Source organism: Macaca mulatta, chromosome 1, assembly GCF_049350105.2.
Source record: "Macaca mulatta isolate MMU2019108-1 chromosome 1, T2T-MMU8v2.0, whole genome shotgun sequence".
NCBI classification, from domain to species: Eukaryota; Metazoa; Chordata; class Mammalia; order Primates; family Cercopithecidae; genus Macaca; species Macaca mulatta.
Window position 1 is genome coordinate 185,903,562 of NC_133406.1, and position 18,417 is coordinate 185,921,978.

Here is an 18,417-nt window from a genome sequence, read left to right on the forward strand (position 1 = left end):
AAGCCCTCCTCCTTACTCTAATCAATCATTCTAGCATGTTTTATTAGCATTTGTTTTGTTTTGTTTTATAGAGATGGAGGTCTCACTGTGTTGCCTCAGGCTGGTCTTGAACTCCTGGTCTCAAGCGATCCTCCCACCTCGGCCTCCCAAAGTGTTGGAATTATAGGCATGAACCACCATACCTGGCCTCTAGTGTGTTTACTGTGTCTTCTCAGTTTCTAAGTGTTCTTGCAAAATGTGAATTCTTGTGTGTGTGTGTGTGTGTGTGTGTGTGTGTGTGTGTGTGTGTGTATGTGTATATATATATTTTAGACAGAGTTTCACTCTTGTTGCCCAGGCTGGAGTCCAATGGCACAATCTTGGCTCACTGCAACCTCCGCCTCCCCGGTTCAAGCAATTCTCCTGCCTCAGCCTCCCAAGTAGCTGGGATTACAGGTATGTGCCACCACACCTGGCTAATGTTGTATTTCTAATAGAGATGGTGTTTAACCATGTTTGTCAGGCTGGTCTCAAACTCCTGACTCAGGTGATCCACCTGCTTCAGCCTCCCAAAGTGCTGGGATTACAGGAGTAAGCCACCGCACCTGGTCAACTTTTGTGTATACATTCTTGATACACTTTTTCCCCTCAGCACTGGGTTTTAGGTCCCATCTAGCAGCCCCTAACTGCTGTGCAGGGCCCCACGGCACACATCTTCTCCCAAGGGACGGATACCCAGGCTGCCTCCTTTCCCCACCACCACAAAGAACACTGATCAACTTCCTCGTGCATCTCTCTTTATGGACCTGTGGAAGATTCCCCCGAGCTATGTATCTACAAGTGGAACTGCTCAGTCGTGGGTATGCATGAACTTAGTAAGACTGAAGTGACCGAATAATGACAGATGTCTACAGATTGCAGAAGAGCTGCGCCAATTTACCATCTCACCAGCAGTGCCTGAGGTTTCCTGTATCCCTAGGAGGAGGCGCCTTCTAAAGCAGGCATCTGCCTACACCCCTCCCCTGCTTAGCAGCCCACAGTGCCTTCCCACTCCTAGCTGGATGAAGTCTCCCTCCTTAACACAGCCTGCAGGGCTTCCCTGGCTCTAGCCTGGAACTCCTCTCCCCTCTCTCTCTGGGCTCTGTGCACTGCAGGACTGCAGTTGTTCCTTGGTCCCATGTGTCCTGCTCCCTTCCATACATGCTCTTTCCAAACCCCCTGCAGGGGAGTTTCTTCCCTGGGAAGCCTTATCTGACATTTCACCACCACATGGTCTATGTACCTCCTCGGGACGCCACAGCCCCCATACTGACCTGCTGTGCTGTTGGTGTCTGTATATGTTTCTGACACTTTCATTAGACCAAAGTTTCTCAACCATGGCACTTTCAACAAATGGGATGGGGAACTCCTTGTTGAAGGACTGTCCTGAGCAGAGTAGGATGTTTAGCAGCATCCCCGGCTGCTACCCATTGGATGATAATAGCATACCCCCCAGCCCCCACAAGTGTAACAGCCAGAAACATTTCCAGACATTGTTAAATATTACCTGGGGATCAAAATCACCCCTGGCTGAGAACCACTGTATCAGACTATGAACTGCTAGGGCCTGGGACTGGGTCTTATTCATATGTGTATCGTGGCACCCAGAGCAGGGCTGGCCCAGATTAGGTGCTCAGTAAATGCTGCTAGAATCTGTGGTGGCCAATTACTGGGCAGAGACCCAAGAGCGGGACTCAGAATTCAGGGTTTTGGGATATGCATGATGTCGTGGGGGTGGGGCTGTCTCTTCTTTCCCTTTTTTCCCTTTCCCCGACAGCCACCCAAATCATCATCTCCTTTTGTTCTTATAATATGGGGCAGGGGAAACTGAGACATCCAGCAGATTCACTGTGTGGCCCTGGGGAAGCGACTTCATCCCTCTGCTTCCACACTTATACAATATGGGCAAAACAGACTACGTAGGTCAATAGTTATTGACTGAGCCAACAAACCAACGCAAACTCCTCTCAAAGTGATGACTGCTCCAGAGCCTGGGGGATGTCCCAAAAGGAAACAATCAAGATAGAGAGGTAAGCCACATGACATTTATAGGGAGCATGGCTGGAGCTCAACCACCCTGAGGAGGGTTGGGGGCTCAGGGACGTCACTGCTTCAAGGACATCTTCCAGGAGCCCAGTGCCTGCATGATCCAGGAGCGCCGCTGGTGGGAAGTGGGCAGGTTCTCACAGCTGGAGCTCCAGTGGTGCGTGGTGGCCGGGTAACACACCCACGAGTCCCCGTGCGGCAGCCAGGAGTTCTGCCAGCAGCTGGCCAGGATGTGGTCCTGGACCTGGGCTGCGTAGATGCACACTGATGCTTCTGGGTCATGTCTCAAGTTTTCCAGAGCTGCATCATGGGGAAGGGAGAAGCCTCCTGTTAAGATCCAGGGCCCCATGTGGGTCTCATACCTAATTATTTCCATCTCCGTGCCTTGGCTTAAGCACCCTCTGCTTGGCATCCCCTCATCTCACTTTCCTCCTGGCACTTCAAATTATTCACATTTTTCAGAGCCTGAATCAAAATCCGCCTCCTCCAGGAAGCCTTCTTGGACTGTCCCAACCTACCTTAATGCTGTCATCATATTCCTTGGTTACAAAGTGAGTCAGTCCCCACTTAAGAGTCACCCTGCACTAAACGGCTTTCGGTCTCGCTTTTGAGCCTCATTTCCTTAATGAGATTGTGAGCTCCCCTAGGGTAAGGCTGTGTTCTGTCTCTTGGTAACCCAGTGGTACTTAATGCTATACTCATCCTGGATTAAAAACGAGTAAAACTGGCCAGGCGCAGTGGCTCATGCCTGTAATCCCAGTACTTTGGGAGGCAGAAGCAGGTGGATCACTTGAGGTCAGGAGTTTGAGACCAGCCTGGCCAACATGGTGAAACCCTGTCTCTACTGAATATACAAAAATTAGCCAGGTACAGTGTATGCCTGTAGTCCCAGCTGCTTGCCAGGCTGAAGCAGGAGAATCACTTGAACCAGGAGGGGGAGGTTGCAGTGAGCCAAGATCGTGCCACTTCTCTCCAGCCTGGCCAACAGAGTGAGACTCCATCTCAAAACAAACAAACAAACAAAAAACTAGTACAACTGAACTGAGTTGAAGACCCTTGTCTTGGGACACATCCCTTCCCTTTCCCTATTATCCACTGTGATTCTACTCGCTCTCTCACTGTCCCCTGAAATCTCACCAACGCGGGGCATGACTTACCAGCTTTCACTTCATTCAGACGATCTTCTGTCATTATGCTCTCCATGCAGGGGACCAGGGACCCTTGAGTGTAATCCAAGAAGTGAGGGCATTTGTCTTCTGACTTCGACCCCATCCCAACCCACTCTTAGACCAGAGCTCCTCAGAGATGCTTTTCCCATTATCCTCCAACCCCACACATGAGGACACAAAACTTCATTTGAACCCTGGGACACATTCCCCAAGAGGGGTCCTGAAAAGGATGGCTGGTCCAGTGGGCAGGATGGCACCAGGATAGGGGCAGTATCTGGGCTGCAGCTGACTCTGACAGTGCAGCCTCAGGCTAGCCCAGTACCCAGGCTGGGGCTCAGTTTCCTCATCTGTGACACAGGGAAGTGCTGCCTCTGCTGTCCACCTCTATGGGGAATTTGAGCAGTAATAACATGTAAGACACTGAGCACCTTGCATACTTGTCAGGCATGGCTATAGCAGGGCCCCGGAGGGCTGAGACTCAGCTATGCTAGGTCAAGGATATGTTTCTGATGACTCCTCTGAGGCATTGCTCATCCCTCCCTTGCTCCCAGCCTGTGAGCCTGGCTCCTGCAGTACTTGCAGGTCCTTGAATGGGCTGTACCTCTCAGAAGGTCCTTCCTTCACTATTGTTTTTTGTTTGTTTGTTTGTTTGTTTGTTTTAGACAGTGTTGCCCAGGCTAGAGTGCAGTGGCATGATCATAGCGCACTGCAGCCTCAAACTCCTGAGCTCAAGCAGTCCTCCTGCCTCAGTCTCCTGAGTAGCTAGGACTATAAGCATTTGCCACTATGCCCAGCTAACTTTTTTAGTATTTGTTTTTTGTAGAGATGGGGTCTTGCTATATTGCTTAAGCTACTCTCAAATTCCTGCCCTTAAATGATCCTCTCACCTTGACTCCCCAAAGGACTGGGATTACAGGAGTGAGCCACCCTCCCTGGCCCCTCACTTCGTTTCCTGGTAATTCCTATTTGTCCTTGAATATTCAATTTAATAAGTGGTTCCTCCAGGAAGTCCTTCCTTGCTCCGGATAAGTTAGGTGCTTCTCTAAGTTTCCTGAGTATCTGTGAGCTTTTCTCTATCTGTTCATACCATATTGTATTTTACTTGTGATTTATTAATTTTATCTCTCACCAGACCAGAAGTTACTTAATCTTAGATCCACTGAGGGGTGAGAGTGCGAGGGCAAGGATCTTAGCATCCTAAAATTGCAGGCAAAATTGTATACATACGTGCACTTTTTTCAGGGGAGTATTCATAATTTTCTTCAGAGTCTCACAAAAAAGCCATAACTCAAAAAAGGTTAATAATCACTGCACTGCTCTGGGAGTTATCTATGGGCAGATCCAGGCTCTACTCAACTCTGTTTCCCCAGCACAGGCCCTGACATAGAGATGATTCCCAGGGTGTTCGACCCTCCATTTTAGAAGTGATTAATTTGGAGCAAGATTTAAAGAAATCAGCACATAGGAAGTAGATGTCTCTGTGAAGCCTTCACATTCTAAGGGATGCCTCCAGTCCTGGGCATTTTTCTTCTGCCCCAGCACGATCATGTTAACAGCCACCCCCTATCACCACACACCTTCATCAGCATCACCTCCTGAAGGGCTCTTTGTCGTTCTAGCCTAAGCATCATACCTCTCACAGAGTAGGGAATCAACGTTTGCTAAATAAACCAGCAGATGGGTGGATGGATGACTGGATGGGTGAAAACAGCAAATTAACTTGGGAAAGGTACTAAAAGAAATATCACTTCACAAATGGGATCATTTCCAAGCCTCTTTGCAACAAGGTCTCCTGGCCCTTGATGAAGGGCATGTGGTTATTTGGACGGAGGGCTGAGTAATGGGAGGAGACACACCCACTTGCCATCAGAAGGGTCCTGTGGGGCCTCTGGTCAAGGGGAACGTGCTTTTGTTTGTTTGTTTGTTTGTTTGTTTGTTTGTTTGTTTGTTTCAAAAAGGCAGAGTTTGGGAATATGGGAAATAGAAGAATGAAGATTGCTAACATTGAGCACCTGTATGTGCCATCCCTCTCCCGCTTTTAAAAAATATTCTCATTCAGTCTGTGAAACAGGAGGTGATCCCTGTCTTACAGATGAGGAAACTGAGGCTCAGTAGGAGTAAATGATCCAGTTAGCGTGACACAGGAAGGGAACCATGGAACTGAGATTCTACTTGACTCTTTTCACCATGGTACTTGGCTCCTCCTGCTGTTGGCAATGGGGGATTTGCCCAGGCTCCTGCTAGGCTTGTACCCATGCTGTACTCCAGAGAAAAGCAGCAGTTCTGCCATGTACAGTTGCCAAGGTTGTGACCTGCACAAAGACTTCAGACTGAACCCAGCCTGTGGCTCACTTCCTAAGCCATGATCTTAGAGCGGGGAAAACCATTCTAGTTTGCACCATGGCTGTCTGCTGGCCAAGCCTTGCACCCAAAGGGGGGCATCCACCCAAGTGCTGGAAGGGCTAGCAGCCTGGGAGGAAACAAATCAGAGAGCAGGCAGAGCCCTGGCAGCAGGATGACTTATGCCGGGGCAGGTTACCTATGAACATGACTGAGCACTTCCGGAGGGAGGCCCGTGAGTTCTTGGCATATTCCAGGCTCTGGCTGAGGAATATGAAGGCGCTGTCTTGGTGGGTGTTCACCTAGGACAAAAAGAAACCCCAAAAGTGCTGGCCCCTCAGAGGAACCAATTGCCCATCCACCCTTCTTGAAGGTAGGAATGGTGACCCTCGCCCCCTGCCTCCTAAATACATCTGCTGCCTCTGCATGAGCCCCCCAGAGGCCAGAGCTTATCTCCTCTTAGCTGATTAGAACAATCACTTCGATGATGTTCCTGCCTTGGGTGTCTCCTCTTCCAATTTGTCCCCGTGCTGCAGTCAGAGTGAAAGTTCTAAAATGCAGAACCAGCCAGAGATGGAAATGGACATGGCATGTGAGGGACATAGGTAAGGAGATAGTTTGACAAGGGTGAAGGATTCAAGGTATAGAGCAATGGGGATAAACTGGAGAGTTAGGGAGTCTTAAAAGCCCTTAAAAGCCAGACAAAAATAGGGCTTACTTGTACATTAGGAAATAGGAAGACAACATTGATTTATTCTTAATAGGACAGTGAGAAAGCCATGTTTTGGGTAAAATAGTCTGACAGAGGTAGTCAGGATGGATTTGACAGGTAGAAAGTGGGAGAAAGTTGTCCAGCTAAGGAGCTTGTCCAGCTAAGGAGCTGTTGAGGGAGAAGATGAGAAATCTGATCTGATAACTCTCCTGTTGATGACCTATGTATATCAAGGTCTAAACTCCTAGGCCTGGCATGCAAAGCTTCATGATCATATTCTGGGTCTGACCTTCCTTCCAAGTCTCAGTTCTTTCCACTGACTCCACCTGTCATGCCCACCATGCTGCACTCTGAGGACATGGCCAGCTATCCCCAGATCTGCACCCTCTACAAGAAATTGCTCCTATTTGGAGTGCCCTTCCCACTCTTCTTCACATCATAAACTCCCTCTCACTCTTTAAACCTCAGCTCAGATGCCACCTCCTCCCTGAAGCCTTCCACAGCCCTTAGGCAGAGCTCCATCCCACCACCCTTGATGTTTCTAGCAGATCTTGCTCATCTTTCTTCATGACACCTATGACACCATGCTGTAATTATCTATATTTATCTCCCCTCACTGTATCTGGAGCTCCCCCAAGAGAAGGGCCGTTTCACTCAGCTCAGAGTCTCAGCACCCTGGACAGGGCCTGGCTTGCAACAGGTGCCCAAAAAGTGTCAGATGAATGAATAAACAAATGAATGAATTGGTTACCAGCCCCTTCTTAAAACTAAGCCTGGAGATTGACCTTCAAATGAGCAAGCTCTTGATGGCCTGAAGAGCAAAGAAGAAACTGCGGACTCAAAGAAGAAACTGAGGACCTGTAGAGGTCACAAGCTGGCAGCCACGGGCCACAGTAGCCTGCAGAGCAATGACAGGCACAGTGTTTAGAAGGTGCTACATCTGGCCAGGTGTGGTGGCTCATGCTTGTAATCCCAGAATTTTGGGAGGCCAAGGCGGGCAGATCACCTGAGGTCAGGAGTTCGAGACCAGTCTGACTAACATGGAGAAACCCCGTCTAAAAATACAAAATTAGGGCGTGGTGGCGTATGCCTGTAATCCCAGCTACTCAGGAGGCTGAGGCAGGAGAATCACTTGAACCCAGGAGTTGGAGGTTGCAGTGAGCAGAGATCACACCATTGCACTCCAGTTTGGGCAACAAGAGTGAAACTCCATTAAAAAAAAAAAAAAAAGGCCGGGCGCAGTGGCTCACGCCTGTAATCCCAGCACTTTAGGAGGCCAAGGCGGGTGGATCACGAGGTCAGGAGATCGAGACCATCCTGGCTAACATGGTGAAACCCCATCTCTACTAAAAATGCAAAAAATTAGCCAGGCGTGGCAGCGGGCGCCTGTAGTCCCAGCTACTTGGGTGGCTGAGGCAGGAGAATGGCGTGAACCCAGGAGGTGGAGCTTGCAGTGAGCCGAGATCATGCCACTGCACTCCAGCCTGGGTGACTGAGCGAGACTCCGTCTCAAAAAAAAAAAAAAGGAGCTACATTGAATGCTAATTCATGTCCTATAAAAATGTAGGCTGGGTGCAGTGGCTCACGCCTGTAATCCCAGCACTTTGGGAGGCGGAGGTGGGCAGATCGCCTGAGGTCAGGAGTTCGAGACCACCAGTCTGGCCAACATGGTGAAACCCCATCTCTACTAAAAACACAAAAAAATTAGCTGGGTGTGGAGGTGCACCCCTGTAATTCCAGCTACTTGGGAAGCCAACGCAGGAGAATCTCTCGAGCCCCCTAAAGTGGAGGTTGCAGTGAGCCGAGATCACACCACTCACTGCACTCCAGCCTGAATGACAGAGTGAGAGTCTGTCTCAAAAAAAAAAAAAAAAAAAAAAAAGGTTTCTAGTTTTTCTCATGAAACTAGAGGAGCTGGCAAGAGAGGGGCCTGCACGGTGAGCTTGAGCTCTTCACCCCTACCTTCAATGGGGCCTGGGCTCTTTAGGTTGCTCAGGGACCACCACTTCCACACCACTCATGATTATCTGCCTGGTCATTGGCCACCGTAAGCATTTGAATTAGTGACCCTGGCAGGCACTTCCTCCAGACCTCTATTTCCCACTGGAATGTGATGGTAATATCATTAGACCCTCAACTGCAGAGGCTTTGAGCATTACTGATAACGGTGGTGGCCAAGGAGCTTTTCTCAGTCCAGTAACAATTTGTGGCTTTGTGTATTTATGTTAGATTGGTGTGGGGAGTGATGGACTCCCCAGTCAGATGTCCCTTCACACAGAAGGGATTAATTCCCCCAGCTCTGGGCATCACCTGGACTGAGAACTGCCTGGCCCAAGGTCAAGTCCTTCCCAGGGTGACTGGCATCCAGTGACAGATGAACACAGGAGTGTACAGACCTGACCCCCAGACCAAATTTGGGAATCTCCTGGCAGTGTTGGCTGAGACCTCTGCTGAAGCTACATTGCAACTTGACTTCTCCCTTTGTTATTCCTGTTTCTTCCGCTCCCTTCCACGGGTATTGGTCCCAGGGGCACTCCCTCATGTGCTCACTGCTGCCCACAACAACAGGGAAGGTAGATTGAGACCGCAGGCAAAGCTTCCCAAATGACATGTGGAGGACTAGGCTTTATCCTGCAGAGTTGTGCTTCTGTGTGTGTGTGTGTGTGTGTGTGTGTGTGTGTGTGTGTGTGTATGTGCATGTGCGCGGCTTGCTCCTACCTCATGATGTTCACAGGTATTACCGAGAAAGGAAGCTCTGTGGTTAAATAAGTTTGGGAAACTATTATATAGACAACCATGAACACATTTCCTCAGCACAAAACATCTCAGAGCCTTTAGTATCCTGATGTCACTGCAAATCTCCAAGAGCAGAATGTCAGTTCAGTATTTCCCAAACTTACTTGTCTTCAAACTTCTTTTCCTCCCTCTGGGGCGTATTTTATGAGACTGGTGTTGCAGGTAATACACTCTGGGAATTGATGTTGTAGAAAAGGAGCCACTGCGGCCCTTGAGGCAGAGATCTCATACAAGCAGACTGTGTTTTAACAAGACCATTCTGATGGCCTGGGTGGGAAATGGATTGGAGCGGATGAAGTTAAAGGCTGGGAGATCCCTTGGGTGGCTGGGCCAATTAGCCTAACCAAGGGATGTCGGTGCCCTGAATTAAGGGCAATGACAGCGGCAGGGTGGGGAGGGAAAAGCAGATTCCAAGATACTCGGGATATTCAAGATTGATCAAGTGTGGAGGGTAAGGGAGATGAAGGAGCCCAAGATGATTCTAGGTTTCTGCTTGGGGGATATAGAGGGAAAAGGAGGAATTGAAAGGAAAAGGCACAGGCTCAAAAGAGACAAACTGAGCTTGAAGTGCCTGTGAGGTATGCAGGAAGCCACTGAACAGAGAACACTAGAAGTCGGGAGAGAAGCCAGAGGTGGAGATGAACATTCCAGAGCCAACAACTTGTAGTTGGTCATGGAAATAGGATGCTGGTGGGAAAAGAAGGAAGAGAGAGACACAGAACTAAGCACCTCCAACATGCTTGTAAGGAACCACTCTACTCTCTGGGAGCACTCACAAGGCACTTGCAAATTTTGGCCACTGTCTGCTGCTGGTTGTCCCAGGGCTTCCAGCTATAAGCTCTTTTTGGCAACTCCCAAGCCATGAAATAAGAACAGCGTAACAGGGTCTTCACACATTTCTGGGAACCAATAGGAAGAAAATATCAGAATTGTGGACAGCCAGACTATGGTCCAGAAAAAGGGATTTTGAAAACTCAGTTTCTTTTTGAAATTGTACAAGTGAAGCTGACCATTTTTAATTTTTTAAATTACTATTATTTTATTTTTATTTTGCACATGATTTAGGACCTTTTTCTTTTTTTATACATCAGCTATGACCAGAAGCTGGCCATGTTGAGGAAGAATCCTGATGTGGGCACCTTTAGAAAACAGACATGGCTGGACATACATAACCGCCCCCAGGATTGTTTGCGACTCTGGCTTGGTTAAGGTAAAAAGAGGTGCACCCACAGGGCCCGAGGGAGGGCTAGAGGCTGCAGGGCTCACGCACACTCACCTGGCTCACCTTGGCGTTGCCCTCCTGCATGGTCAGCAGTAGGGGCACCAAGGTGCTGACCAGCTGCTCCTCCATGGCCTGGGTGCGTGGTGCCCGAAGTTTCTGGACCACCTTCCCATACAGGTTGATGCAGGAAGAGCGCACGTCCTCTCGTGACTGGGGAAGACCAAAGGCTCAGAGGGAGTCCCTCCTCTGGGACACCACTCACTGCGGCTGATCCAGAGCCATTGTTCCCCTCACTCAAGCCTAGGTCTGGAGCTCTCCTGACTCTTCCCAGCCAGGCCCCCACTAACCTAAAAGGCACCTGAGTGCTAAGTAGGAAAATGCCTTCCTCCCCTCCTCTGCTAGGGGCAGTTTAAAGAAAAAAAAAAATCTGGCCAGGTGCTGTGTCTCATGCCTGTAATCCCAGCACTTTGGGAGGCTGAGGCGGGGGGATCACGTGAGTCCAGGAGTTCAAGACCAGCCTGGGCAAGATGGGGAGACTCCCATCTCTACAAAAAATGCAAAATTAGCTGGGCATTGGTGGTGCATGCCCATAGTCCCAGCTATCAGGAGGCTGAGGTGCGAGAATTGCTTAAGCCAGGGAGGTCGAGCTGGGATCTTGCCACTGCACTCCAGCCTGGGTGCCAGACCAAGACCCTGTCTTTAAAACAAAAAGTACCCCCTCTAGATGAACCAGTCACAATAAGATGATCCTCTCTGGGGAGACTCGATTGTGAAAGGGCTTCCTCCGTCAGAACCAGTTAGAATAAGGAACCTTTACAAAAAGATGTGGACCAGCTGGGACAAAGTTCCTCTCCCAGTAGGCTGACCCATCCCTGCCCAGGTCCCAGTGGGGGCACAGGAGGCAATGCAGCCCCCAAGGTAGAAAGGACCCCCTCTCGATCCCTCCCGCTCCTTCGCTCTGTGGGGTCCTCACGTCGCTGAAGTGCGGTAGCAGGATCTGCAGCATCTCCACATAGACCGCACTGTCCATCAGCTTCCGGTCCCGCCCCTTGAAGACGGCCTTGAGGTTGTGGACTGCTTCCACCACCAGCATCCCATCCACATTCTTCAGGCCCTTCACCATGGAGGGCAGGAGGGCCTGCACCTTGGCAGTCTGCGGGGCAGGAACATTTGGGATGAGGGCTCCTACCTGAGCTAGCAAGTAGGAAGAGACCCAGCCTCTGATTCACTGAAATGAACTTGGTGACCCAATCCCCACTTCCAGGCCTTGGCCTATGCCGTCCCACCTGCCTGGAATACCCTCACCCAACCTCTTGCTGCTCCTCAAAGCCCTCTTTGGCCTCACTGACTCCTTGGCTGGGACCCCTGAGGCCCTTTGCTGCCTACCCCCTTCCTTGGTTCTAGGCAGATGACACGCTGTGTCATTAGTTAGCTTTCTGAGTCTATGTTCTGTCCTTTCATAGCAGCTACATCATGAACTGCAACAATGCCTGGTAGAGAAAAACAAAGCACTTTTAAAAATGCTAATGATGCACCAACAATCTGGGCTCAGTTTCCTGATCTGTAAAATAGGAATACTTGTGCCACCCTTTGCCCTTCCTATACACACTGCCTTTAGATGAAAAACCTAGATTAGAAACTATTCAAAAGGAATAAAATAGATAGATTTTTAAAGGATATCTATTTTAGAGATGGAGCAACTGAGGCTGAGATAGAAATGGTCTCTGATTCCAGCTGTGGGCTTCTCAGGGACTATAATGGCCAAGCTCTGTCCTTCCTCCAGCCTGGGGCCTGGGTGGGCCAGGCTTTGCTCCGCCTCCCACTCACCTTGTCAGTCCTGCGGGCCAGGATGACCAGGCCTCGAATGGACAGCACCTTCATGATGGGGTCATGGTGGCTCAGGCCTTCTGCCATCCGCCCCAGAGAGTATTCCTCGGGGATCCGGCGCACCTGCTCCATCTGGAGGAGCTGAGGGAGCAAAGGGTCATTACTTCCCAGGCTGAGGCGGGCAGGGCAGCCCCCTGGCCTCCCATGCACTGGGATTGCACATTGGATAACAGGCTCAGCTCTGCCCAGAGCTTCAGACTTGCAAAACCAACAGATTGCTGGAAGTCTCCGTCTGGTGTCCCTCAGCACCGTGCAGCAAAGCTGAGTGTGTCACTCTCCAGCTCCAAGCCCCTATGACTGCCCGTTGTTGCCTTTACTGTCAGGCCTCTGCCTGCCCTGTGGCCTCATTAACAGCAGCATGCCCACCCCCCAGCCCACACCCTCACCACCAGTCAGCCAGCTTCCAACCAAGCTGTCCCCTGTTCCCTGAACTACCCAGGCTGTTCCACCCCTTCTGTGCTGGCAAAACGCCCTTCTGCTGGGATGCCACCTCCACTCTGACCCCTGCCACCTCACAGGGCTCCAACCAAAACTCAGAGCCTTGAAGCTAGGCTTGACATTGCCCCTGGCCTCATTTAGGCTGAGTGCCTTCTTCCCTGGGGCCCTAGGTGCCCTGGGCTTCCTCCCGAAGCAACACCTGGAAACCTTCAGTGCCTCCATCTGCCTCCCCTGTCCAACGGGGCGCTTCTCTGAGGACAAAACCCGAGTTGTTCCTCCATGGGCCCCTGTTAACTGACATCAACTCTGGTGCGGAATATGTGCTTAGGGACTGCTTGCTGCATGAGTTCAGGTCCAACATGAATCTTGGCTCGGGCTGGGCACGGTGGCTCATGCCTGTAATCCCAGCAACTCAGGAGGTCAAGGTGGGTGAGTCACCTGAGGTATAGAGTTCGAGACCAGCCTGGGCAACATGGTGAAACCCCCGTCTCTACTAAAAATACAAAAAATTAGCCAGGTGTGGTGGCATGCGCCCCAGCTACTCCGGAGGCTAAGGCAGGAGAATCACTTGAACCTAGGAGGCGGAGGTTGCAGTGAGCCAAGATCACACCACCGCACTCCAGCCTGGGCAACAAGAGCAAGACTCCACCTGGAGAAAATAAAAGAAAGGAAGGAAGGAATGGGAAGGAAGGAAGGAAGGAAGGAAGAAAGGAAGGAAGGAAGGAAGGAAGGAAGGAAGGAAGGAAGGAAGGAAGGAAGGAAGGAAGGAAGGAAGGAAGGAAGGAAAGAAAGAAGGCCGGCCGGGCGAGGTGGCTGACACCTGTAATCCCAGCACTTTGAGAGGCTGAGACAGGTAAATCACCTGAGGTCGGGAGTTTGAGACAGCCTGGCCAACTTGGGGAAACCCCGTCTCTACTAAAAATACAAAAATTAGCTGGGCGTGGTGGCGGGTGCCTGTAATCCCAGCCACTCAGGAGGCTGAGGCATGAGAATCACTTGAACCTGGGAGGTGGAGGTTGCAGTGAGCCAAGATGGCCCCACTACACTCCAGCCTGGGTGACAAGAGCGAAATTCCATCTAAAAAAGAAAAGAAACTTGACTCCTTTCCTCCTTAGGCATGCCCTCCTCTTGCACTCCCTGTGGCAGGGTTAGCACTACCAGCCCCCCATCGTCCAAGCTGCACACCAGCCTCACCTTCATCTCCCTCCTCTCCCCCACTGGCCTCTGCACCCACAGCAGCCAACAGGTCTTCAATGCCCACTGCATCACTCTCATAAACGCTTCTCCCCTCCATGCTCTTGCCTGACATCTCCTGTGACTGTGGGGCCCATGGGTCTGCATTGTGGGAGGAAAGAGCTGGGGAGAGGCAGACTGGAGGAGGGGGCAGGACAGGTCACCAGGGGGAGGAGGCAGAAAAGGAGGGGCTCCACCTATCCCCCGCCCTCCACCAATTTACACCACCAATATTCAGGCCTGCTGTGCACAGCTTCTGGGCTGGGCACTGGAGACACGGAAAAGAGTCACGAGAACCCTAACAGCAATTTAACTGACTCACAGATAGCACTTCCTATGTGCCAGGCACTGTTCTAAGTGCTTTATGTGAACTCACTATCCTCATCAAAACTCTAGGAGATGGTCATCATTGCCATACTACAGGTGAGGAAACTGAGGCACAGGCAGGTTAAGTGACTTGCCCAAGGTGGCACAGCTCCCTTAAGGAGTTCACTGCCACTGGGAGAAGGGAGCACACACACCATCACAGCAGAGAGGGTGACAGGAAGCCAGGGCAGAGGGGATGAGCTGCGGGTGGGGGGCAGCGTCTGAGCTACATCAAAGCACCACGGCTTTAATGGGGGGCTGACTCTGGCCAGGAGCAGGCACCTCTTCTGGGGAGGTGGAGAAGACTGAACCTGGGCGAAGACCCTTGCTGCAGGGAGGAAGGGCCGCTGCTCAGGAGTCCAGGGAATGCTGGGGACAAGTTAAACCTAGAGTCCCTGACCTTGTGGTGGACATAGGAATGCCCCATAAGGTCTGGCAAGATCCAACCTCCCTCCTCTCATACAAAAACCCATGTGGTAGCCACTAACAGACTTAGAAGTGCCTCTCCCAAGAGGCTGACCAAAATAGAGGACTGTGTCCGGCAGGCCTGCTCTGAATCTCTCTGGACTCTCTGAGCTCTGTGACCTTGAAAAATTCCCCTTAACTCCCCTAAGCACGGGTGTCACAAATCCTTCTCGGCAGGGTTGCTGTGCAGATTAGTGAGATAACATTTGAAAGAGGTCAACACAAGTGTTTGGCACGTTGTAGGCCTGTAAGAAAAGGTAGTTTCCCTTTCTCTTTCCCTCATCATGGTCAGGGAAATTGGAGTTAGAACTGGGTGGAGCTGGGGCTGGAACCCAGGACTCCCAACCCCAGGGCCAGGGTTGTTCTCCCTGGAGGTGACACATTCTGCTGGTACCTGCAGAGCCAGGCAGTGTTTATTCATCCATCCCATCCCCACTTCTTGGGGCACCTGGGGGTGCAATGCCAATGTGACATGGCCCCTTCTCCCAACTCACAGCCCACCTGGAGTGGCAGAAAAGATGACAAAAGCACCTAGGATGTCGATGCTGCCTCTTGTTCATTTGGCAAACTTTCAGGTTCAGCTTAAATGTCATCTCCTCCAGGAAGCCCTCCTTAACCTTCACACTATCCAAGCAGACAATGAGCCTCCTGCCTCTGACCCTCACTATACAGACCCTGGTGATAGCCCAGACCTGCCTCATGACAACTATCAGGTCACAAGAGCTAGGTAAGCATGGTGGTTAAAAGAGTGGGTTTTACACTGTCAGTCAACAGACAAATGGATAAACAAAATGTGGTATGTACATGAAATGAAATATTCAGCTTTAAGAAGAAAGGAAATTTTGGCCAGGGGCGGTGGCTCACGCCTGTAATCCCAGCACTTTGGGAGGCCGAGGCGGGCGGATCATTTGAGGTCAGGAGTTCAAGACCAGCCTGACCAACATGGGGAAACCCTGTCTCTACTAAAAATACAAAAATTAGCCGGACATCGTGGCGCTTGCTTGTAATCCCAGCTACTCAGGAGGCTGAGACAGAAGAATTGCTTGAGTCTGGGAGGCAGAAGTTGCAGTGAGTCAAAATCACGCCACTGCACTCCAGCTTGGGCAACAGAGCAAGACTCCATCTCAAAAAAAAAAAAAAGTAAGGAAATTCTGACGCATGCAACAATTATAGATAAATCTTGAAGACATTATGTTTAGGGAAACAGTCAGGCACAAAAGGACAAATATTGTATGATTCCACTTACATAAGATACCTAGAAGAGGCAAATTCATAGAGATAGAGAGTAGAATAGAGGTTACTAGGGGCTGGGGGAGGTGGAACAGGGAGTTTGCATTTAGTGGGTGTCGAGTTTCAGTAGTGAAAGATACGAAAGTTCTGGAGATGAATAGTAGTGATGGTTGCATAACAATATGAATATATTAATGTCATTGAACTGTACACCTGAAACGGTTAAAATGGCAAATTTTATGTTACGTATATTTTACCATGTTTTTTTAAAAACTAAAAGGAAAGGGGAGGGTTTTAGAGCCCGAATGTCTGGATTTGAATCCTGGATCTGCCACTTACAAGCTGTCTGGTCTTGGGAAAGTTTCTTAAATTGATGCCTCGGGGTTTTTTTCTCTAAAATGGGGCATAGAATAGTATCCGAGTCATAAGATTAGTGTGAGACCAAATGAATCAGTGTGTGTAAAGCTCTTAGAACATGCTTGGAAGACAGTAAGTGCTCAATAAATATTAGCTATTATTGTTAGCAAGTCCCTCTCTTCCAGGTCTGTCCCTACCAACTGCTCCTGACTCACCTCTCCCCAGCACCTCCCCAACACACACTCAGCTTAGATGTCACCTCCTCCAGGAAACCCTCCTTCCCTGATGCCTCCCTCCCTCAAGTCACTTGTTTCCCTACCACAGCCTGGATGGCCCCATCATAGCCCAAGTCACTCACTGGCATCACTCCCATGTTATAACTGGGGTGTCCTCTGTGTCCTCTGCCACACCAAAAGTTCCTTGAGGGCAGGGTAGAGTCAAATTCACCTTTATATGTCTGGTGCCTGACACACAGAGGTGCCCAGCAAAGGTTGTTGGTTCCCTGGGCACTAGGGGAGTCTGGTTAAGAGTGGAATGGGGTAAAGGGTGGAGAGACAGGGAGAGGAGGGAGGGAGACTAACAAGGTCATCATAGTCAAGAGAAATCACGCCCATGGGAAGGCTTTGTAAACTATAAAGTACTGTTTACATAGGAGAAATGACCAGTGACGTGAACCGAGACCCGGGAGGAGCTCCCGCTGTGTACCAGCTGCCCCTGTTGGTACCTCCACGAAGAAGGCGGTGGCCGTGATCTTGTGCTTCTCGTCGCCTCGCTCCAGGAGCGGGATGAGCAGGTAGAGGATGCGGCACAGCTCCTGGCAGGAGTAGTGCACCATGGCCCTGGGGGTGGGGAGGAGGAGCAGTCCCCTCAGGTCTCCAGCCCCAGGGGGACCTGTGGGGGGAAGTTGCTTGTGACACTGGAAATCCTGGGTAAGCCAGGATCACCTGGATTCGGGCATTCCCAGGATTTTCCACCTGGGTGGGATCTCAGAGGTCATCTGGTTTCACTGCTTCATTTAACAGATGAAGAAACTGAAGCCCAGAAGGGGAAAGAGACTTGCCTGAGGGCACAGCACAAATCAATAAGAGAGGCAGGCTGAAGACCCTCAGCTGCACAGGACCACGTCAGGCAGCAGAGCGAGGAAGGAGAGGGTGTGAAGGCCCACTCACCAAGCACCAGGCAGCAGGCACACGCTTTCACATTGTTACTCCATCTGATCCTTCGAAGCAGGTTACTGTTATTATCCCCATTTCATAGGTGAGGAAACAGAGGCTCTAAGTGTGAACTGCCCACGGTCACAGAGCTAGAAAATGGCAGAGCTGGAGCCCCAACCGAGGGCTCACGTTCCAGCTGCCTGGTTCATTCTACTAAGCCAGTGGTCCTCTAAGTGCCACCCCCACCCAACCAGAGCATCAGCACCAGCTGGAAGCTTGTTAGAAGTGAACCATCCCAGGCCAGGCGTGGTGGCTCAGGCCTGACCACTTTGGGAGGCTGAGACGGGCAGATCATTTGAGGTTAGGAGTTCAAGACCAGCCTGGTCAACATGGTAAAACCCCGTCTCTACTAAAAATACAAAACAAATTGGCTGGGTGTGGTGGCACATGCCTGAAATCCTAGCTACTTGGGAGGTTGAGGCAGGAGAATCACTTAAAACCCCAGAGGCAGAGGTTGCAGTGAGCCGACATCGTGCCACTGCACTCCAGCCTGGGTAACAGAGTGAGACTCCATCTCAAAAAAGAAGTGCACCATTCCAGATCCACTAAGCAGGAACTCTTAGGGCGGGGGCACAGCAACCAGTGTTTTAACAGGCCCGGCAGGTGATTCCATTGCACACTTAAGTCTGAGGAGCACTGCGTTACACTCCACCATCAGTGAATGTAGTGCAGTCTGGCAACCATGCCTGGAGTCTGGAATGAGACAGCTGGGTTCAAATCCTGGCCCCAGCACTAGCTGTGTCACTTGGGGAAAGATGCTTAACTTCTCTGGGCTTCCATTTCCTCATGTATAATGCTGGGATAATAATAGTGCTATTTCACTGAGGGCCGTGGCTCACGCCTGTAATCCCAACATTTTGGGAGGCCAAGGCAGGCAGACCACCTGATTTCAGGAGTTTGAGAACAGCCTGGCCAACATAGTGA

General features: G+C 50.6%; 1 protein-coding gene across 11 annotated transcripts in view; it reads right to left on the minus strand.

Annotated features, from left to right (window-relative positions):
* Positions 1–2,041: 2,041 nt before the first annotated feature.
* MROH7 (maestro heat like repeat family member 7) overlaps positions 2,042–18,417 on the minus strand; it is a 91,582-nt gene continuing 75,206 nt past the window's right edge. For 7 of the 11 annotated variants that reach the window (XM_077955967.1, XM_077955969.1, XM_077955968.1 and 4 more), the window contains 8 exons: positions 17,004–17,118; positions 12,131–12,271; positions 11,277–11,456; positions 10,358–10,513; positions 9,858–9,980; positions 5,773–5,875; positions 3,222–3,284; positions 2,042–2,364 (listed from right to left, as the gene is read on the minus strand). In XM_077955967.1, the coding sequence (XP_077812093.1) occupies positions 2,123–2,364; positions 3,222–3,284; positions 5,773–5,875; positions 9,858–9,980; positions 10,358–10,513; positions 11,277–11,456; positions 12,131–12,271; positions 17,004–17,118 (1,123 nt within the window). In that variant the 3' untranslated portion in view covers positions 2,042–2,122. The remainder of the gene's footprint in view (positions 2,365–3,221; positions 3,285–5,772; positions 5,876–9,857; positions 9,981–10,357; positions 10,514–11,276; positions 11,457–12,130; positions 12,272–17,003; positions 17,119–18,417) is intronic. The other 4 variants (XM_077955977.1, XM_077955975.1, XM_077955970.1 and 1 more) reach the window with 3 other exon arrangements.